The sequence below is a fragment of the Canis lupus genome, chromosome 9, assembly GCF_011100685.1.
Source record: "Canis lupus familiaris isolate Mischka breed German Shepherd chromosome 9, alternate assembly UU_Cfam_GSD_1.0, whole genome shotgun sequence".
NCBI classification, from domain to species: Eukaryota; Metazoa; Chordata; class Mammalia; order Carnivora; family Canidae; genus Canis; species Canis lupus.
In genome coordinates this window covers 52,410,963-52,433,690 of record NC_049230.1, presented here as the reverse complement: position 1 = coordinate 52,433,690, position 22,728 = coordinate 52,410,963, and the positions used below count along the sequence as shown (strand labels likewise).

At 50.4% G+C, this 22,728-nt stretch overlaps 1 protein-coding gene across 3 annotated transcripts in view; it reads right to left on the bottom strand.

Moving 5' to 3' along the window:
* Window positions 1–9,960: 9,960 nt before the first annotated feature.
* The window catches only part of MED27 (mediator complex subunit 27), a 203,912-nt gene continuing 191,144 nt past the window's right edge, over window positions 9,961–22,728 (bottom strand). The window contains exons 7-8 of one of the 3 annotated variants that reach the window (XM_038548957.1): window positions 12,728–12,805; window positions 9,961–10,541 (exon numbers count right to left, since the gene is read on the bottom strand). In XM_038548957.1, coding sequence (XP_038404885.1) covers window positions 10,407–10,541; window positions 12,728–12,805 — 213 coding nt within the window. In that variant the 3' untranslated portion in view covers window positions 9,961–10,406. Of the gene's footprint in view, window positions 10,542–10,788; window positions 11,099–12,727; window positions 12,806–22,728 lie in introns of those variants that run through there. The other 2 variants (XR_005364883.1, XM_038548958.1) reach the window with 2 other exon arrangements.

Genomic DNA, 22,728 nt, shown 5'->3' with positions numbered 1-22,728 from the left:
ATCAGGGCCCTTTAAATATTTTTTTCTTTGCTCCTTGGCAGGATGTTAAGCGCTGACAACAGCCATTGCAAGAAAAGGCACCTTCTCCTTCTCCACCCTGGCTGGAGCTAGACAGGAGTGAGCTGGATTCCGGCAGAAGGAGGCTGCTCCAGCTCCTGGACCCAGCTCCATCTCAACTCCCTCTGCTCGAGCTCGGTGGAAATTTGCAGCAACTTTCCTCCTAGCACCCCAGTAAGGTGGAACTGTGTGTCTTCGGTTAGGTTAGATAGCATGCCATCCCTGAACCAGTCACCGCAAGGGTGTTTGTGGGGACGGGTGGGTCTGGGACTGAGACTAGCCAGGATTTCCTTGCCCTGGAGCAGGGGTGGAAAGAGGGTGGACTGATGGAGCTAATCTAATGGAAGCACACGGACTGATGGTAGGGGTGGGTGTGGGGAGGTAGGGTAGTTCCTCGAAGGCACAGTGAGGGTTTTGTTTTATCCCAAGAGGGGCGATCCCACCATAGTGTCTGGATTCTGTACTCATGTGCTCTCACGGGGGCAGGTGCCACTCACACTCATGGCTTGTGGTAGGATGGCATCGCCGGTGTGAGCCTGGCGGCCTTGGGGGACTGAGTCCTCATCAGGCCAAGGCTCGTGAGGACCCACAGCAAGGTGTGGGTCAAAGTATTCTGTGGCCTAGCTGGCAATGCCAGTGAACCGTCTTCACTCCGGACAAGCGAAAACTAGATAAACTGTATTCCACTTGCTTTGGGTCATCAGTATTTATATTCTGAGAAAGGAGGCAGTGGCAAGGCTGCTCTTGATCCCCGGTGCTGTCAGCCCTTCCCCGCTCCCCTAGACTGAACAAGGCGCCCTGGAGCCTGTGTGGACGGTCCAGCCGATGATCCCTTGACGAGATCCAAGGACAAGTCCCATGGTGTCGCCCACTCACCCACGTAAAGGCCATCCAGGCCTCCGTGTGTCAGATCCATGGCCAGGACCCGGCCATCGGTGAACTCGTTTTTCTCTTGCTAGCACAGTCTCACAGCCTTCTGTTGGCAGCGGCCTCTAAGTTTTGGAAAAGTTTAGAACTACCTGCCTGCCTCCTAATTAGATTCTTACTCTTTCATGCTCCTAAGTTTTCTTGAACTTTGCTGGTTTGCAAACTAATGGAAAGAAACAGGAAGGACAGCAAATTAAGTATGGCCTTTTGGCGATCATTAATTTGACCAACTACCCTTTGGAAATGAAAGGCCAGCGCCTATTAGCTTTAGGGGCAGTGAGTGCAAAGTCAAATATCAAAAGGCCACGGCAAAAAAGGGACCCGGTTCTAATCAAGGGAGGGAGATGCCGCATGATCGCAGAAATGCAGATAGGATTGGGAAGTGGGGTGGTGGCCTGTGATTCTGACATTCTCTTCAGAACACCTGCACTCTCGAAATGGTGTCTTAAATCTCTTGTGCTTCAGAGATGGTCTCTCTGCACAGCTGAGGCTGCTCTGCAGAGTCTGCAGGGGGCAGGCCATCCCATGGCACAGCTGTCAAACTTCTGGATTCTTCTTTGAGTCTTTTCTTTAGAAAAGGAGAGACGGGAGGGGGTCACAAAGGCATGACAGGAGAGGGAACAGCCCCCTGCAGATGACTACCTCCCCATAGCATTCGTGTTTATGCCTGCAAAGGACTCGCTAATAAGGCCGTCTGGCCCTCTCCTGTAACTGTATCCCTGGCATCCAGTAGGTGCACAATAAACATCTGGCGTGGTCATTCGTAGGACTTCTCCTATGCACAGCCAAATTCACTGGCGCAATTCCCAGACGAAGAATCCAGGCTCAGGGCGATCAAGTGACTGGCCCCACGGTCACCTGTTTCAGAGCAGAGCAGAATCCTCTTGTCAGAGTCTGGCAGAGACTGCCGCGTGCCCATGCTGGGCAAGGGGACAGAGCAGTGCCCGAGATAGACCTAGGCCGGGCCCTGCCAACACACTCGTGTGGGGGTGCGGATGACAAGATATGCCGCTCACGTCCAGTGCCAGGGGTGCTCTGAGAACTGAGGGAGGGGGCAGGAGGGGATGGGCACATGCACACCTCCACAGCGAAGGGTCAGGGAATGCCTGCCCAAGAGGGTGACTCTTCCTGGAGGAGTGAGACAGCCAGGCTGAGGTGACATTTTATGTGGGCTTCTTCTAGTCCAAGTGAAAGATGATTTGCACTCAAGCTAATAAATACAGTAGCAGTAGAAATAGTAACCTCTGCCATTTATCTGATTTTTAAAATTTGTGGCCTGTTTCCAGTATATTTAGATGATGTTGGGGGTAAATAAAACTACCAGCTATTAAAAAAAAAAATCCTAAATTTCAGTGTTTTAACAATGAAAGGTTTGGAAGTTTGCTTCTCTCCCACAGAAGCCCCTGCAGACGCTCCTGGCTGGGAGGTGCACCCGGGCAGCCCTTCTCCAGGCTGGGCCTCGGGGATTCAGGATCTTTCCATCGTGTCCTGCTGCTGTGTGCTGTTTCCAGTATCACTTCAGAAAAGGAAGAGGGAGCACATGCGGGCCTTTTTCTGGCTCTGAAAGTGACCCACAACTGCTGCTCACATTCCACAGCCCCATGGAGATGGCAAGGGACCCAGGAAATGCAGTTATGTTGGGTGCTTTGTGGATGGGCACCTGTTTAGTAACTGGGAAGAGAGAGAGCCTGTGTGCAAGCTCCATGTGGCTTTCTAGAGGAAGAATGGGTTGAGAAGAACAAGCCAGAGGCTGCGGGGTGGGAACACGCTGGTGCTCTCGGAAGGGAAAGGATTCTGCCCTGGAGGCTTGTTCCTCTCGGGCCCAAGGCCCTGCCCCTTCCATGTTTTAGGATGGGGCCCTCACAAAGGAAGGTGGCAACAAGCCTGAGGCCCGGGTGATGGGTAAGGACGCCCATCTTGGGCGTGGGCACCCTTCCCTGGAGTCCTTGAGCAGGCCGAGTGCTGCCTGGAGGGCCAGGCGCTGAGGGCACGGGGGTCGGAGGCCGTCTGCCCGTGCAAACGGCTCCCACATCCAACACACTTCCGTGTCCCCCTTTCCCCTTCCCGAGGCACAGCCATCAGTGTGGGGTTTCTGGGTGGCTTGACATCCACAAGGCCGGGAGCTCTGTGTGGGGAGGGATCTCCTCCAGGAGGCCCCCCGCCCCCGTATTCCTCCAGAGACCCCACACCCACTTGCTTATGTGTCAGGACTTGGCATGCAGCCACTCACCCGACCTCTGGCAGATACCTGCCTTCCAGGACAGGGACGGAAGAGCTCCCCGGGCCTCCAACCATGCCTAGCAGAGGTGCCTCACCAGAGCTACCTGGGCCCCTGGCTGAGCTACAGAAACACGGCTACCACTGCCAATGCTGTCTTGTATAATCTGTGCTCTAGCAGGACCTATTTCATCATGACATGGTGGGTCAGGTGCTATCCCACGAAGTTTTGGAGGAGGGGAAAACACGCAGACGGAGGGGAGTCTGGCTCTGGTCCTTGCACTGTCGCTCACCTGCTGGGTGAGTGAGGGCAGGTCTCCAGGCCTTGGACACTCTGACCGTCCAACCAGTGCACAGGCTGAAACAGAAGGCAACTAAGGTTCCTGACGAGAGATGGAGGGCGGGGGGCGGGGGAGGGAGAGAGAGAAAGAGAGAGAAAGAGAGAGAGAGAGAGAAGAAGAAGGAGGAGGAGGAGGAGGAGGAGGAGGAGGCGGCGGTGGGGACGGCAGTGGAGGCAACATTCCTAACAGCAGAACACTGGTCGCCTAAAACCCAACAGGTTAGATTCGACATGGAAGGCATGATCCATAAAGGATAAATCTGACAAACTGGACCTCATGAAAATGGAATATACTCTGTGAAAGACCCCATTAAGAGCATAAAAGGCAAGCTACAGCCCAGGAGACAATACGAGCACATCACATGACTAAGGATCTGCACCTAGAATATATGAACAGCTCTCCACATGCAGCATTAAAAGAATATCTAAATGGAAAATGGGCAAAAGAGCCGCACAAACCTTTGACCTGAGATCAGCTACACGTGGCAAATAAAGCAGCACGTGGTGAGATCATTAACGGCATTAACTGTCAGAGAAATGCAGATACGAGCCACCCTGAGATAGCGCCTCACACCTTTCAAATGGTTCAAGTAAGAAGTAGTGACAACACCAAATGCTGGTAAAGATGTGGAGAAACTGGATCCTGCGCAGACTGCTGGCCGGAAGGAAAGGGATACAGCCCCTCTGGAAAGTGGCTTGGCAGTTGCTTTAAAACTAAAAAGAGGACTTAAAACTAAAACTAAAACTTAAAACTTAAAACTTTTTAAAACTAAAAAGAGCAACTGTAGTCCTGGGCACCCACAGCAACGGAAGCCGATGGTCTTGCACAAACACACACATGGGTGCTCACCGCAGCTTCACTCCTCAGAGCTACGAGCTGGAAACTACCACAAGTCCTCCCGTGGATAAACAGCTCAAGGGTGGTGATACACGGCATGGGACACTACCCAGCAACTAAGAGGAATGGGTTGCTGATACATGTAAAGACTCGGGTGAACCTCAAGGAAATTCTACCGAGGGAGAAAAGCCAATCTCGAGAGGACACGCTGTGCGTGATTCGGGGTGTGGGGTGCTGGTGAAAAAGACAGTCGTGGGGATGGGGAGCAGATGGCTGGCTGCCAGGGGATGGGGATGGGGGAGAGGAGAGATAGGATGAGGGGGCCTTGTGGGGAGCTGTCTTAGCTGTGGCAGTGGTCCCACAAAGCTGTGTAAGTGGTAGTAGTGCACAAGGCTATGCACAGACACACAGAGCATGTGCGGAGCTGGTAAAGCCTAGATGAACCAGCTTCTTGGTTTGGCTGCTGTACTACGGTGGTAAAATATGAACACTGGAGGGCAGGGGGCGGCTGGCAAAGGGAACATGGGACCTCCCTACACAAGTCTTTGCAACCTCCTGGGAACGCAGAATTATTGCAATGTAAAGATCTTAAGAAGCCCAGAGAGGGATTCATTGTCTACACCACAGTGGCCACACAGCAGAGGGAGATCATAACACAAAACAAAGCAAAGCCCCGAGGGCAAGGTCACTGTTGCCCACTCTGGTGGTGGGTGGGGGCAGGTTTGGGCCAGCTTGCAGAGGCTGCTGGCGGTCCGTCGGAACAGGCTCTGTTCTCTTCTGCTGGACCCGCAGCTGTCCACACTTAGGGAATGCATTTCCCAGGGGCCCTGGCAGCCAGGTCGGCCACGCGGCTCAGTTCTAAAAAGTCAAGTGGCCCTAACATATGCCAGTGCTCGGTTTGGGTCGTAGAACACCAGGCACATGTTCCTGTGTGTCCTTCCCTTTTAGTGAACCTGAAAGGCGCCCGCGGCCCAGCTTCCACGACGCAGACCATGTCCTAGGTCAGGTGGTGGCAGGGGAGCAGGAACAGTATCCTTGAGACACTGCATGGAGCCGAGCAGCCCTCTGATCTGAACCAGCCCCTCCCGAGCTCTGCAGCGTAAGAGAAGTAAGTGTCTGCCTTCTTTACATCACTGTGTTTTGGGGCATCTGTGCTATAGCAACTTAGCCTTTGCTAAATGGAAAAAAAAAAAAAAAAAAAAAGCAGGTTTGAAAACAGTACAAAGTGTGCTCACAGTTTTGGCAAAAAAAAAAAAAAAAAAAAGACACACACAAACATGTCCATAGGAGAGTCTGGGAAGAAAGGCGGCAAAGTGCTCTGGTAATGATCTTCTGCTAGTGGGAATTAGGGATATTTTTTTTCCTTTGCTCATCCACATTATCTAATTTTCTATAAAAGGAACGCATGTACTCCTATAGTAATTAAGAAAGCCAGCTGATGAGGGAGATGAGAGCTGGGAATCAGAGAAGTGGAGCAGCACAGTTAAGTAACAACCTGCCCCACAGCACAGAGGCTGACAAGGCTCGCTGGCGTCCCAGGCTGGCTCCCCAGCTCACGGCTGGCCCCTCTCACTGTCCCCCCTCCTCCCTCATTCCTCCCTTCCCTCCCGAGAGACAAGTGACTGTTTGTCTCTGTGGGGCTTGGGCAAACACGGTGCCAACGATGCCCGCTGCTGGCAGGACCGCCTGCTCAGCCAGCACCAAGCCAGAGCTCGTGTGGTCCCGGAGGACAGCCAATCTCCAGTGCAAATTTCAAACTCAATCAGCACAGAGACAGGATGGAGCTGTTCTTGAGTAACTTATCATCTTAAAGCTGCCGAGGTGGTGCTTTACCTGGATATGCTCGTGAACCTTGCGGTTTATCTCCTCAAGCACTAGGGAGATAATGACAGGGAGCAGCCAACCTGCAATTTAAAATTCAACTTGAAAGTGATTTTTTTGAGGTTCTTTCCCACTAACTGGAGGAGCTGGGGTGGGGATGAGAGCGGGTGAAGGATGGCGGAGATGGGGGAAGGAAGCCCGCCTGTCCTAGAAAGTGAAGCCTAATTATTCCCCCAGCAGACACAGATGGACTACAAGGACTTATCCTGGATGCACATTATCGCGCAGGCTTGAACAAGCTCCGAGCAGGTGCTGTGCAATTGGCCTACCCTTTCCTGTCAAACGCAGGACAATTAAAGTTCACCAAGATCACCCTCCACAGAGATCGTGCCAGCGGAGATGCAGCAGCTGGGAGGCACCCTACTTTGTCCTCTCTCCCAGGGACTCGATGGCCTGATGATGCCTCCCGTCAAGCTCTCCAGGTTCCAGATCTTGTGAGAATCCTTCTCTTCCCACCTAGGGTGACCCGACGAGGCTCTCGATTTAGCATCAGGCCCACACTCTGACAGCCTGGACGCAACGGCAAGTCTGCACATTAACACCGAAAGTTCATCGTTTTGTGCCGGCAGCTCTCGTCAGGGGTGTGAAGTAGAAAAATATCACTCGATACCAAAAGGCCACTTCCCAATTTAGTTCAGGAAAAAAAATCTGGACAACCCTGAACAGACGTCCTCATCACACTCTGCCTCTTCCTAACGACAGCCGCACTCACCAGCCGTGGCCTGGCCGGCAGGAAGTACAGGTAAGCATGGTGCTGCTGAAGCACCTGCCACACAGAGCTTTCCAGGCTTGGGCCAAGAGCACTTCTCAGGTGACACACCTCAGCAGGGCGGGGACGGGGCCGCTGCCTCTGCAGAGGAGGCTTCGCCCACAGGGCCCGATGACCTGGTCAGTCTGACATGCAGCCCCCTGGCGTACCGCTGTGTGAGATCCTGTCCTGATTCCTTGTCTAGATGCTGAGGGGAAGCGCCATGTACCCCCTTGGGATGCAGTGCCTGGCACAGAGCAGATGCTGAGCTGGCCAGCTAATGATTAAGTCACATACGATGCCTCGATCTGGCCTAGAGGTCACATCAGACAGCCAAATAGCATTTGGGTGCTGTACCCAGTGGTGGCCACGTTCCCCTCTGTGAGAGGCACCAAAGGACAATTCTGGGGCCCAATGCCTTGCTCCCAGGGGCAGCATGGCTCCGAGCTCCCCTCGTGATTTGCCACGCTGGAACTGGTCCCTACCCACCTCCAGTCTCTACTTTCGCCGACTTTGGATCAACATGTTCTCTGGATTTTACTGGTTGACACACAAAGCCAGTCTCCCTCAGGTCTATCTCTTAAATCACCAAGCATTCACCCTTCCAGCCCTGCTCACCTTTCTAGACCTTGGTACATTTCCTTTCAGCACTTAGGACTGAAGAGCATGAATGCCAGAGACGGAAAAGGCTCAAGGCTCGCTGGCCCAGCCCTTGTGTTTTTCCTTCCGCTTTTATTTAGGGAAAAAAACTTTAAAATGTATATAACATATTGAAAAATAATACATAAAACATAGGGAGCAGAATGGTATCTATGCATCACCCACAATGTGGCTGCGATGCCCAGCCACAGTGAATGATCCACTCATGGCCAATCTTTTTTCATCTATAATCACTCCCAGCTTCCCCTTCTCATGGTCACGACCAGCCTTCACCTTATGACAGGAACAGAGTTTTACCAAGGAACAGTGACACTGTGGGCAGGGGGCCAGAATTCAGGCCCTGGCTGTGCATACCCCCCAACATTCTGCTACAGCCACACTCCACCTGTGCTGGTATTTAATATTTTTCTTTAATGGTCCCACTTTTCTGCCTAAATACATTTGTTTAAAATGGAAACTTTATGCCTTCCTGTGAATGGGAAAAAAGCACCATTTGTCACGAATGGAAGGGATCACTAAACATGCCATGGAGAGAACAATGTCACTAAGCAGAGACTCCTGCCTGCCCGAGGCTCTGAACTCAAGGCCGGCTCGCTCTCTCTCCTGAATGCGGAGGTTGGCAACGGATTAGACCCTTGGTGCCAACAGGGACTTTCTTGCATCTGGGGCAATCAGGAGGATTCAAACAGTTAAAAATCCAAACAGCCTTCTCACAAGGTGATCTACTGTTACCATAATTTCATCATTCCCCCCACCTACCCATTTCCACATCTCTGATGGGTGCTGTCAGCCAGCTGGTATCATGACGTACTTGCCATTTCTACGTGCTCCAACCTGTTCATACTGTCATCACTGCACACGACAATGCACACTGCAGTCCCCTGGGGGCCGGTCCATGTGCCATTTAAATGTCTTAGAAAAGATGGGCAGCAATGACACGAGCTGTTGTTACAGATCCTACGTCCTCAATTCTGGATGTTCTCAAAAAGCAACAAACAAGTGTCTTATGAGACCAAAGGAGGGAAGAGACCTGTGAGTCAGTGAAGCAGTGTTCTGTTCTGTTACCAGGGATCGTCTGTCCCCCACTAAACAATGAAACTCCAGGCAGCAGAGATTGCCAGCCCCCTTAGAATAGATGAAAGATGTTTCAGAGCCATGAAAGGCTGGTGTGACCGACTCATGTGTCACACAGGATTCTCATTAAGGCCTGTGCCATGGTTTAATTGGCAGCATGCTTTTCTTTCTTAATGGTTCAGGAAATAATGGTGCTTCTCATGAGCGAGAACAGCTTGAATGTGACGACCACGGTATTTAGTCTGGAATCACTGGCTGTATGGACATGTTCATTTTCGCTGCCTCTCATCACACCTCCCCAGACTGGGCACTGAAAGTAGGCTCATTTCCTGGAACAGGGGTTCTCAGACTTGAGCTCATAGCAGAGTCCCCCACAGGCTTGTTAACAATCAGACTATTGGACCCCACCCCCAGAGCATCTTCTTCGGTTGGTCTGGGGCAGGGCCTGAGGCTCTGTGTTTTTAACCAGCCCCCATGGTGCTGGACCACACCTTGAATGGCATGGTCTTATCCTTTCTTTTCCCTTTCACTAAATCCTCTTTGTCCTCAGCTCCTTTAACCCTGGTGGGGGTAGGAGGGGAGGGCCTGAGTGGTACTAGAACCCAGGTGGGAACCACCCATTCTTTTGGACATCTCAAGAAGGCAGTGTCTCTCTGGCAGCTTCATTGCAAAGAGAACATCTGAAGCATAGGCTGGCCTGGGAAAGCTCTAGGAAACTTCCCCTTCCTTCAAGACTTTCACCAGGTCAATGCTTCTTCATATAAACAGGTTATGGCTTTCAGTGTTGGGGTCAAAGCTCTGTATGAACTCGGCAGACGGCGCTGGAATCTGCTCATATTTAGAACAAAATATGGTACAAGCAAGCCAGGCACCCCTCTCATGCCTGCTCACATGTGTTCTAGCTGGTAACATGGGCAGAGATTCCTTTCCTTTTGGTATGTACGTGTGTTACTGCTTTAGCAAAAAGAAACATCTGTGCGCTTTTTTCCTCAAAAAGAACAATCCATTTTTCAAACTGCAAAAAAGTCTTTGAAATGGAGTATTTGCCAACACTGCCCTCTCTCCTAAAAGCAAGATGCAAGGAAATGTGTCCTCAGAACAATGTTTTAAATGCAGACATTACTAAGTGGTTTTTTTTCTTCAAAAGGGCCAGATCTGCTCACATGTTCACCCAACTGAATGTAGAAGGTGCTTTAAGAAACAGGAGACAAAGCCCTGTCCGGGGTATAAAAGGTTTACTGCTTATTAAAAAAAAAAAAAAAAAAAAAAAAAAAAAGTTATAAAACAAAACACCCAGCCTGACAATATGTATGAACATGGGCTCTTTCAAATGATAACGGCTCGTGAAAATGACTTAGAACACAGACCTAGGAGGATCAACTGGCCAGCTGCTTACAAGGACGTGCTGCAAATTTTCCTGATTCTGAGTTCTATAAAGTTCCTCTCTGCCTTCCACATACCAGTTATAGTGTGCAATGTGTCCCATCAACACAAGATGGAATCTGCTCTGCAAGAGGATTGGCCTTAACATACGACTTGCTGCTAGGAAAACGGGGCAGAGTGGCGGTACTGGCATCTGGGCAGTGAGGACAGTCCGAGCCATTGGTCTGCTTGTCTGGGAAGTGCTGGGTGGGGCCTGCAGGCAGGACTGGGGCTGGGGCCGGTCACTGCCGGCAGGTGTCATGGAAGGCTTCGAGGGTTCGGAAATCCCTCCACGTCGGGGGAAGGCCATCTTGTAGAAACTTCCCGCAGCGTTGGCACGGGGCCTGGAACAGCTTTATGTAACTTCTTAACCAGGTCTAAAAAGAGAAGTGAAGAGAGAAATAAAAGAAATGGGATCTGGGTGCTTCCAATGTCATCCTTCCCGTCAAGCCTAATGATCTCGAGGCCGGAGAACTCAAGTTGGCTGGGACCCAAAAGATGGCCTGTGATTTCACAAAGCCCTGCATACAGAATCCACAAGGTCATAATGCTGCTGATTTTCAGTTCTGGCACTGCCCTCCCCCACCCCCACCCCCACCCCAACTGAGGGAGTTTTTAAAATACAAATTCCTCCTCTTAGGGGCAGGAAGTGCTCTTGGAAGAGCAGCTATGCCCTGGAGCATGGCCTGTGGCTCGGGGCTGCACATAACCACGTTTTACTTCTGTGCCCTGTGGCTCCTGAATATGTGCACTGATCCTTGCCTTGTCCCCGGCCGAGGGGCGGGCATGGACACGTGTGGAGGAAGACTTTGCATTGATGACAATGTTCAAACTCTCCACTGAGGTCAACATACCTTCTTTCTAATTTGATTTCAGAGGTCACTGCTCACTGTCACAACGTGGCCCAATGCACCTGGGGGAGGGCAGGGACAACCTGGTGCCACCAAATAACATTATAAGCGGCAAATACACACTTGAGTGGTTCAGAGTGCAGAGTTCTCTCAGGCATCATACATAAGGATGAGACTCACATAACTCAATTCTCAAACTCAAGGAGATTCAATACCAAAACAAAACAAAACAAAACACACCGCCCCCCACCACCAACAAAAAAAACCCCAACCCACAACAATAGGCAAGTTAAGCAAGTTCTCACTGTGACAGGGGCACATGAATCTCATCATTTAATGTCGTCCTGAATTACATCGATGAGAGAAAATTGTTCTTTGAAGAGGTAGGTCGAGTGTATTGATACAAATCCTTCTATCTTCATCACAGCTGCCTTCATGGTGGCAGGCTATGGCCCATTGATACTGTCCCCCTTCTAAAGGCCAGGTGTTTGAGGGTTTGGCAATAAATGTGAGAAGGTTGATGGATCACTCAGCTAAACTATTTATCCTTCAGTGCTGATCCAATTCAAATCCTCCCCTAACCCCAAAGTCAGTTACCAAAGGGAAATCGGGCATGACAACAAGTTAGGTTAAATAGCAAGACTAGCTGCCCAGAAATGACTGTCAGCTGAATTGTCCTCTCGACACATGAAGAGCTGCTCTGTGTGTGGCCCCAGCTGAGTGCCTGGGTTTGATCATTCACCCTCCCCAGCACCGTGAAGCAGATCAATAAGTCGGGTTTGTGTCTTCCAAGAAATGAACTGCAGGTATTCTAAGAAGCTCACTTGCTGAGGCAAACCATGATGGGATGAAGCGGGTAAGCACTATTCCACCTGGCTGTCAACACTCATTTGGACTTGCTAACAGGTGTCTTCTGAGTAGGTCTCTAACTGGCAGCCTTCCTAGTGTGAACTGAAAAGGGAGTTTTAGCCTCAGTGAAAGATGGAGCCTACTGAGGTGAGAGCATGAAGCCATGTCTGCATGATGTGAAACACACAGCTGCCAGTTCTGCCAGGATCTGATGGAGCTGGCTGATGGGCCAGCTTGGGCCAAATGTTGGTCATGTGACAGATTTGGGCCGAGGTGTGCAGATGAATCGGCTTGAGGGGTGGCGGGGAATCCTGACTTGTAGTGTTTGCTGATTTCTTGGTGTAAACATTCTGGTTCAATTTCCAGGTATCATGCTTAAATAACCAGGTTGCAAAATTCTCAGCACTTAATAGGATGGCAGGAGGTGACTCCCATACACCAGGGCAATGGCTGTTTGGAGGGTCGTTCCCCATCCCAAGTTTCAACTCTGAAAATGTACATGTCTTGGGGACACTGCAAGATTTGTCTTAGTCACCGCTACCCACTCAGTACCAAGCACAGGGCCTGGCATAGATGAGGAGCTCAATAAATATCTATTGACTAAATCAATGTGGGGAACTGTGTTAGGAGATCACTTCTGAAACCACCATTTGTTCAGCATGACAGAAGACACCAGTTAATTAAGTGGGAAACGGTTTCTCATAAATCCCTTCCCGGTTTAAAGAAATCAGTTCTATGCTGGCCCATCTCCCATTACGAGGCCCTGGTGATCTAGAGACGGAGCAGCCACCTTCTGATCTGCTGGCTCGTACCTGGAGGGAGTCAAGGTTTCCAAAGGAGATTCGGCTCTTAAGGCCACTTACCATGAAGGATCTGACCACGACGTCAGGCATCTGTGGCAGCTGATAGTGAAGCAGGGCAGTGGTGGCATGGTCTGTCACCTGGAACCAAGGATAGCAACTGGAGTCAGAGGCCACCCGAAACCAGCACAGAGAAAACAAAACCAATGCGTTCTCTTGATAGGATAAACCAATCTGCTTCTGAACGTCTCTTGGAGAAAAGGACATCTAAAATAAAATCTCAAGTACAAAAATTAGTTAGCAGAGTTGGGGGCAGGGACCAGGGAGGAGGAGTGTTGTAGGTAGAGAGGACGCAAAGTATCCAGGTCTGGAGGCAAGAGGCGTGAGTTCCAGCAACTACCAGGCCAGGGATAGCCCCTGAGGGAGGGGTGTGGCCAGAGGCCAGCAGAGAGGGGAAGACGGGGCAGATCACAGAAATGTTCCTAAGCCAAGTCACGGCAGGGAACACAGCATGGATGCAGAGAAGCTTTTCCACCTGTCCACATTCGACTTCATCTTTACACCAGACCGATGTCCCTGGCAGGGTAACTGGTCTTTCTGTCCCTGCAATTTTCATTCTGTCTCACAATTTGTAGTTGTAGAGATTTTATGATTCCGTCACCCAGCATCTGGTAATTTCTGATGATCTTTCCTTCGAGTCTCACGTTTCCATTACTCTTGTTGAGGAGCCTTGCCACTCAAAGTGTGGTCTTCTCTTCAAAAGCTATGGCCTATTTCAGCATCCTGGTGGGTCATACCCACTGTCCCCAAACTCCAAGTAGGGGCCGAGGGCACGACTGCATTAGACCCTACTAGAGGTCCCAGTGACCAGAAAGAATGCACACTGGGCTAAAGTCCCAGCGCTGTCCCGCGACCTCTATCCAACTACTTAATGTCTCTGGGTCTCAACATCCCTTCTGAAAAACAAAGGAGTAGTCTAAGATCCCCTGTAGTTCTGCAATTTGATACCACAAGCTGCTAATGCCTGCCATTGATCTGCAAATTAATAGATGATACCTAATTTGACAGTTGTGTTCAAAATCATAGTTTAGCTGACTGTCCCTCACTGGGGATTCTTGTCACTATGAATGTTGTGATTAAAAGCCAAAATGAGGGGATCCCTGGGTGGCTTGGTGGTTTCGTGCCTGCCTTTGGCCCAGGGTGCCATCCTAGAGTCCCGGGATGGAGTCCCGCGTCGAGTAGAGTCCCAGCATGGAGCCTGCTTCTCCCTCCTCCTGTGTCTCTGCCTCTCTCTCTCTATCATAAATACATAAAAATAAATCTTTAAAGACAAAATGAAACAACCACACACACACACAAAAAAACCCAAAAAACCCCAAAACCCTACCAAGTAAATGATCAGTTTTGTTGAGCAGGAGTAAACAAACATGGGTCTACCTGGTGTAGGCTCCTTGGTTTTCTACCTGTCACAAGACACCATGTGACGTGCCAATGGACCTAAGCAGCAGTGGGGGGAAGCAATCCAGTGGAAGGAACCTGGAAGGGCCGCTCCAGGTTCCACATGGTAAGTGGCAAACTCACCAGATTCCCAGATGTCAGTTCAGCCAAGGTCAGAGAGGCCACACCCCAAAGCGTGAGGGTACAGGCTCCCTAACTTACAGAACCTGAGCCTCACCTGCCCTAAATAAATGGCCACACATGTGGTGCACCTCCCTTCCAGCCAGGCTACAGCTTTGCCTCTCATCTCCCCTCTGCTCCTCCCGATGCCAGATGAGTACTCTTTCCCTGCTGGACTTCCATGGCCTGCCTGGTGGCTGGAGAACCCACAAGACGATAAGCTCTGTGGGGACAGGTATCATGCCCATCTCGTTGATGTTACATCCTCTCAAGGCCTAGAACATCACCTAGCATCTAGCAGGTGCTCAATACATATTTGTTGAATAAAGAAAAAAAACTTAAAAATGTCCACTCACGAAAGGCCACATACCAGGGACATTTGTACTCGCTTTCTTGAAAATATAGCTACAGGTCATGTATCCAACATTGCTGAGAAATTGTTACCCAAGTGACTTTCAAGATAAGTGGTACTTATCCTTTCAAGCGCAGACTGGTTTTATTTTAAGCATTTCTGACAGACAGCTTTCTAAAATGAGCAATGCTTTTTTTTTTTTTTAAACAGTAGTAATGATAATTTGGCAAGATGGTGGGTGGTGATCAGTGGGGTGAAATTATGGCTACAAAACACAGCAAAGCAAACTGGGTCGGTCCCTGTGCGTGGAGGCTGCTTCCTACCCACCCAGACCCCTTGCTAAATAAAACCACCCAGGCAAGTGCCATTTCATGGGAAATTTATAAAAGAAAGAATTTCTGGAGAATTCTTTCTGCAGCCCCTACTATTTATTTTACAATGCTTTTAACAAGCCCTGCCCTACACATTAGTGCTGTCACAGCAGGGATGCCAGGCTTGCTGGTGTGCTGCCGTCCCCTAGTTCTGGGTGTGCTCCTTCCTCAACAGCTCATCACTAGCCCCAGGAGTCCCCTGGGACAAGCCCAGATTCAGCCACTTTAGTAGCCTGAGCACCTGTCCTGGGGCCAGGTTCCTCAGTCACACTGGCCACTCAGAGGTCATGCCCCCAGGCTGGGGGTATATTGGCCTTTTTTGGCTGCACATTTTCTTTGCTTTTCTTTGTAGAATTTTTAACACGGAATATTTTATATGACCAACATATAAAATTCAGCAGCATAACTGAAGTGGGTGTATTCTCCTTGTTTTCATTTTATAGAAGAGGAGATGGTGACTTCCAGAGGTTGAGAAGATGGCTAGGTCACACAGCTAGTGAGGTGCAGCGGGTGTTTTGAGTCCAGACTGCAAGGCCAAATCAAACCTGGGCCATTCCTCCCAATAGGAACCCCCAGCCAGCAATGCAGGTTCTGAAAAGGCGCATGCCGCAGGTGCCCAGGCATCGTCTGCCCACACGTCTCAGCCCAGTGAAGTTGTTGGGAAGCCACAGTACAGACCAGAAATGCAGGCTGGGGATTTGTAAATGTGGTTGCTGGATACCTGGCTACTTGAGAGCAGAACAACTGAATGAACCAGAAAATGTGCTCTAGATCCCGCTCCAGATATGCCACATTGCTGTTTTGGCATCTAGCTCCCAGATAGGGCACCTAATTAGCTTCTCTTAGTCGGTTGGCAACCTGGCCAAATTTAGCCACTTTCTCTAAAGGTCCAGTATAAATTACTCCCTTAAACTGCCAAACGGTGGCATTTTTTTTTCTCGTGCTGGTATGATCATTTAATTTCCCATCACTAATGACAGACATCTTAATGGACCATCTTAATAACCAGATTTGTTATATTTTCTTTCCCTTCCTCACAAACTTCTCCATTACTGGTTTTGGGGCTCCTGTGACCAAACTCCAAAGCACCAGGCTAGGCATGGCTGTAGAATGCGGGGAAAATTCACCCTACGATGATTTTCCTTTCCGTAAAAGCATTCTACCTTCACTGTTTTCTTGTTTTACAGTTTTCAATAACAAAGTGGTTTTTTCTTTTTAATTAATTTTTTTTCTTCAGCATCCAAGATGTTGAAAATAAAACAACAACAGGGGGATCCCTGGGTGGCGCAGCGGTTTAGCGCCTGCCTTTGGCCCAGGGCGTGATCCTGGAGACCTGGGATCGAATCCCACATCGGGCTCCCGGTGCATGGAGCCTGCTTCTCCCTCTGCCTATGTCTTTGCCTCTCTCTCTCTCTCTCTCTCTCTGTGACTATTATAAATAAAGAAATAAATAAATTAATTAATTAAAAAAAAAACAACAGGCCTGGGGCAACAAAATATTTTTGCTATTAACTAATTTAATTTAAATCTACTCTGTGTTAGCCCGGTGGAGGCTCGGGCCCCACTGTAATGTAAGTACGGCTCATAAGATTCCATTGGGAGATGAAAGCCACCCAGACCAGCAGGGGAGGCTGACGATGGGCACTAATGCCCCTCAGGAGGAAGGGAGGCCATTCATCCCTCCAGTGAGTGCTGGTTAGGAAAGCATCGGAGAACAGATGAAAGCAGCCCCCGAGCCCATGGTAAGGGAGGGAAGAGAAGACAAGAAACAATAGCCAAACTGTGGAAGGAGCCTCGGTGCCCTTTCGAAAGATGAATAGATAAAGAAGATGTGGTCTATGTATACAATGGAATATTACTCAGCCATTAGAAACGACAAATACCCACCATTTGCTTCCATGTGGATGGAACTGGAGGGTATTATGCTGAGTGAAATAAGTCAATCAGAGAAGGACAAACTTTATATGGTCTCATTCATCTGGGGAATATAAAAAATAGTGAAAGGGAATAAAGGGGAAAGGAGAAAATATCAGTGGGAAATATCAGAAAGGGACACAGAACATGAGAGACTCCTAACTCTGGGAAACGAACAAGGGGTGGTGGAAAGGGAGGTGGGCGGGGGGTGGGGGTGACTGGTGACGGGCACTGAGGGGGGCACTTGACGGGATGAGCACTGGTTGTTATGCTATATGTTGACAAATTGAACTCCAATAAAAAAAATAGTGTAAAGATTAAAAAAAAAATAAAAAAAAAAAAAGAAAGTAACAATACACCAGTGAGGACAGGAGAAGTACAGGCATGGAGAGACAGGGCCACTCACAAAGCTGTGGGGAGGGGTGCCTGGCTGGTTCAGTCCACAGAGCATTGCAATTCTTGATCTTGGGGTCTTGAGTTCGAGCCCCATGCTGGGGGTAGAGCTTACTTAAAAACCAACAACAACAACAACAACAACAACAACAACAAAACCAAAAAGCAGTGAATAGCAGCCACACAGGGGCTTTGCCAAGAGGTGTCCCTTTTCACCTCCAAGCAAGGAACACTGCAGATGCTCTGGCTCAGTGTGGGTGCACTTCCCCCTCTGGCTCAAGGCTGTGTCACACTGGAGAGTTACTCTGAGTAGCATGACATTCCCATTGCCCATCACAAATCCTAGGGGCTTTATCAATCTCACTTTCAGCTTCCTCTTCCTCCTCTGCTAACTTGGGTGTACTGAGATTCTGTCCCCAGCTCAAACAGGCAGAGAAGGGCTTTGGGCACCCAAACTGGCAAGGAACTAAGCTCTGGGGGAGAAAGGAATCTTTCAAGAAACAGCTGCCAGTCAACACTCTGGTGAAGGAGATGCCAGTCAAAACAAGACTCCCGAAGCTCCCCCACCATATTGTGTGCAAGGCTGACGTCTTCACTCCAGGACCTGAGAAGAAGAGGGTGCTTGGGAGATCACGAGTTGTGTTGGCCAAAGCCAAAGCAGAGCTGCCTGTTAAGAGCTGCGGCCCCGCATGAGGTGGTCTACACCACTCAGCTTGGGAGGCATCGGGGCTTGGGAGCCAGACCATGTGGGCCTGAGTGTTGTCTGTTACTTATGAGCCACATGACCTTGGACAAGGATTAAATGTGCCAATTTAGGGAAAGCACTGAACAGCAGCACCCACTCACAGTGAGTCTTTCCCTTTCTCTTGCCCAATCCTCACAACCACTGTGGGAGGGCGCTGTGAGGAGCCTGTCCATTTCCGAGAGGGAGTGGTCACAGCAAGGTTAAGTGACCTGCCTACTCAGGCAGGTCCAGAGCAGCACACCCAGGCCACCTCCTCCCTTTAAAGGAATGGCCCCCAGAACTCTCAGGGAGGGAGGACTTCATGCCCCAGCTCTTGGCACTCACACGACTCTCCCTTTGACTCTTGCCTGCTGCTACATCCCAAATGCCCATCCCAAAAGGGCTGGACACGAAGCTCTCCGCATCTCATGAGTCTCTGGCCATGCAGAATGAGGGGGGCAAGGGGGCAAACACAAGTCTAAGGCTGAAGAATAAAGGGGATGCAGAAGAGAGAGGGTATCAAGACCAAATTCCTCTTCCTACTGGTGGTCTCTGGTCAGCTGCTGGGGAGAGAGGACAGGGGTAGGGCCAGCAAGGCTGAAGGTCAGCCCCACAGAGCCCAGGGTTCCTGGTGGCCACAAAGACCTTGTTTTGTTTTGTTTTTTATCTGTTGGGGAAGAACAAAGGACAGAGTGACGGCATGCAGAAAAGGGGCAGCAGGACACAGGGAGGGGGCAGAAGCTCTCAATGTGCTATCATTCCTTGGCAGTTTACTCTTCTAAAAAGATGGTCTGGGGATGCCTGGGTGGCTCGGCAGCTCAGGGTGTGATCCCAGAGTCCAGGATTGAGTCCCACATCGGGCTCCTTGCGAGGAGCCTGCTTCTCCCTTTGCCTGAGTCTCTGCCTCTCTGTGTCTCTCATGAATAAATAAAATCTTGATAGATAGATAGTCTGTTGTACCGATCTTCCCCGACTCACGACAGGGGGTTACATCCCGATAAACTCACTGTTAAGTTGAAAGTGCATTTAATGTACTTAACCTGGCCTACCTTATGTGTGCCCTGAACACTTAACTCGCCTACAGCTGGGCAGAATTGTCCTGCACAAAGCCGATTTTATAATAAAATGCAGAGTATCTTATGTAACGTACTGAATACTGTACTCAAAGTGATGCACAGAATGGTTGCCAGCCTGGGGGTTGGTCACCTCATGGAGGTGGGGCTGGCCGAGTGCTGCAGCTGCTGCCTGGCATCATGAGAGAGGATCATACCACTCCCTCATTGCTAGCTTGAGAAAAGATCCAAATTCAAAATTCGAACTATCGCTTCTACTGAATGTGTGTCGCTTTCGCACCTCATAAAGTAGAAAAATCCTAAGTTGAACTCCTGTAAGTCAGGGATTGTCGATACTGCATTTACTTGGTGGCATACGGCCTGTCCTTGGGGATTCCCGGGCTCGCCAAAGGCGGAGTCTTCACCTTGCCTATGTACGGGCTTCCAGGCCAGAGTGGAAACTGTGTGGAGCAGCAGAGGTGAGGAGTGCAGAGGTGAGATGGTGCCAGGCACCATCCCTCAGCTTCTGAAAGGAAGTCTACACTGGGGGCCAGGATGGGTGTGGTGAAGAAGCTCCCCAAGGTGACTGTGACGTTAGCAGCATTAGGGACCACGGATGAACAGGCTGCTGTGGGCTACTGCCTGCTTCCCACCCATGGATGCTGAGCCAGGCCTGGGCTCGGGCATTTGGGTGCCACTCTTCTCACTACACAGCACTGATGGCATCAACTCAAATGCTTGCCACACAGCCCGTGAGGCCCAAGGCCACCCCCACTAAGCCAGCAGAGCTGAGGCTTCTGTTAAAAGTGTATCCCACAAGATTAATAGGGAAAGTTAAGTACCCAAGTGTTTAGGAGCTGCTTATTTAAAAGAGCAGTCTGGTAGAAACCCAGATCCTGGCTTCCCTTCAGCCAATACCTGCTTCTATATACTCTGAAGAGAACATTCTCTCTGGCCTACATTAACATAACCAAAGGCGGCGTGCTGGGAAAGGTGATGTGGAGCTGTCAGGAGACCGGGTTCAGTCGTGGATTCATCACTAATTATCGGGGTGACCTTGGCTGCATCACTCTCCCCGCTGGCCCTGGGAAAGGAGCACAAGGCTGGGATCACTGGCGCCCCAGTGGACGCTGCTGCAGGGCCTGGACACACGTCCTGAGGGTACACCTGTTCTGAGCTCCACCCTCAGGCCTGCCAGGGTGACATTAAAGCCCTTTGTTCTTTTAAAAAGGATGAGCTGATCTGTCCCACTCCAGGAACCTACCCCCCCTGCCCTGATGTGACCCTCTACCTCCCCCTGTAGTCCTCAGTTTCTGGACCAGCCACAAAGGGCTTGGAGCACCCAGCTCAGAACCGGGGAGGCTGTCAGCCCAGTATGACTCTTGTGCTAGAAGCCTCTTCCCACCTTGATGGGCTTCAAAGAGACTCTGGAGCACAAGCCAAACATGTGCCAGTTGGTTGTACACATGCTGCAAGTCAAAGAATAAACAGGAACTACTTTCATTCACTGGATATACTTTAATGCTACATAAGGAGATCAGTCCAAGAGTCTGGAGTCTCTACTCAGGGTTCTGCCAAGGACGGACCCACCCTTAAGGAGAGGGGCCCTGGGAACCTCTCGGAATGAGAACATTCTCTGTGGGTCCAGGAGTCAAAGATGTGAACCTCGTGTGTTAAATGTTTAAAGAGACAGTAATCCCTGCCAGCAACACTGCTCTGAGGAGGAGCACTGGCTTTATGAAGAATATTTAAAACAGTCCCAGAAGTACTCATTCCATGAAAAGAGAAGCCATCATTATTTCAAAATGGGAATGCTATGAAGTCAGTCCTGAAAGTGCTGGGGGGCTGTGGATGATGGGGGGCAGGGCAGGGACATGCTTCTAAAACCGGGATAAAAGTACAGTAGAGCAGAAGCAGGCAGTTTCGTTTTTATTATGCGGCCCGAGTCTCTAATCTGTACCCTGGATTTGTATGCTGTGGGTTCACCGGGCCTGGAGGCCTGAGGAAAAAGCATCGCAGTCCGGGGGGACTGGGGATTACTCAGACAAGATCAATACTTCCCTCTCTGCTTGATGAAGGGGCCATCTGCACGGGCTTTGATGGGCTTCTAGCTGCCCCCTGGGGCTTGGCGGTGCTGCTGGGGGTAAGACCAGAGGCAGGGCTGTCCAGGTGGGACTGGACAGGTGAGGATGGACCCTACTGCTCCATCTTGCTGGAGAAGTGGCCATAGTCTTGAGATCAAGCTGCCTGAGAGGGGTGTGAGGCCTTGTCTATAGAGTATTGAATATAATATACTAGGGCCTCCATAAAGGAGTTTTTGTTTGGTTTTGAGGGTTTCACTCCTATTTCTTTCTTTATTTTAAAAAAGATTTTCTTCCTTTATTTGACAGAGAGACAGAGAGCACAAGTAGGGGGACTTGCAGAGGGGGAGGGAGAAGCAGGCTCTCTGCTGAGCAGGGAGCCCAATGCGGGGCTCGATCCCAGGTCCCCGGGGTAATGACCGGAGCTGAAGGCAGACGCTTCACCCACGGAGCCACCCAGGTGCCATCCCCCCAATCTCTTTAAAGTGGCAGCCAAGATGCCACGGATGCCCTGAAGGGAAGCCCCTCAACTCCCTGGGTCCAAGTGCAGACTGCCTGCAGATTTTCTCCAGAGGAAAAACAATCACAATAAACCACGCACATGCCCAGAATCTGCAGGGAACTTGGAAACACTGTGGAATGGCATGTGAGGCCCTCGATGACCTGGGTCCCAGCTTTGTCTCCCTCAGGTCCATGACATGCTCCCACATTGCCAGCTGCTCCAAGGATCCCTCCCCATAAGCCTGCTCCCCTGAAGCCCTCCGGCCCCCTCTGCCTGTGCCTCAAGCGGCACCTGTGGACACCCCAGCCCTGCGCTTGCCTGTGACCAGGAGCCCTGCCTCACCCCAGGCTGTGGTCTCCGTGAGGATGAGGCCACGCTGGGCCTACCTCAGGGCATGTATGCAGAGGACAGTGCTCAAAGAGGTGGCTCTGCTCTGGTGCCACTCACCTGACAGCACCCTGATATGTAGACAGGATTCTATTGATTTATTTTTGGCCAGTGGTGTTAGGGGAGCAGAGTGAAAGAGGGATTTGGGAGTGGGAAAGTCTGGGGTCATGGGCCACTGCAGGGAGGAGGGTCTGGGTGAACAGGGAAACGCCAGAGTGGCCACAAGGGAACTCTCCAGAATCCCAACCAGCCTGAAGCTTCTGCCAAAGCCCTTGTGCAGGGCTGAGAGGAGCTGCACACAAAAGGTCCTTGACATTTCCCAGGATTAAGGAATTAAAGCTCTTCATTTAGATGAACGAAAGAGAGTTCAACACTTTCCAGATGGTAAAATGCCAGATTCTGTTGCTGGCTGCCAGCAAAGTCCAAGCCCCAAAGATACCTGAACTGTTCTGTACCCACTTGGTGTGATGTTATTTTCTGCAGGAACAGTCTTGCAGTTAGAGAAACACATCCAAAGACATCTGGGCTCCCAAGAAAATCCAGACAATCCCACCTACTTCCCTACCAAAGCCGAGGCAACTGTAGGGGAAAGATGCCGGTGTGCAGAGCAGGGTGCGGGGAGCCCTGCCAATGAGTTGGCTCTGCCAACACTGTGCCGGCTGCCTTCTGCC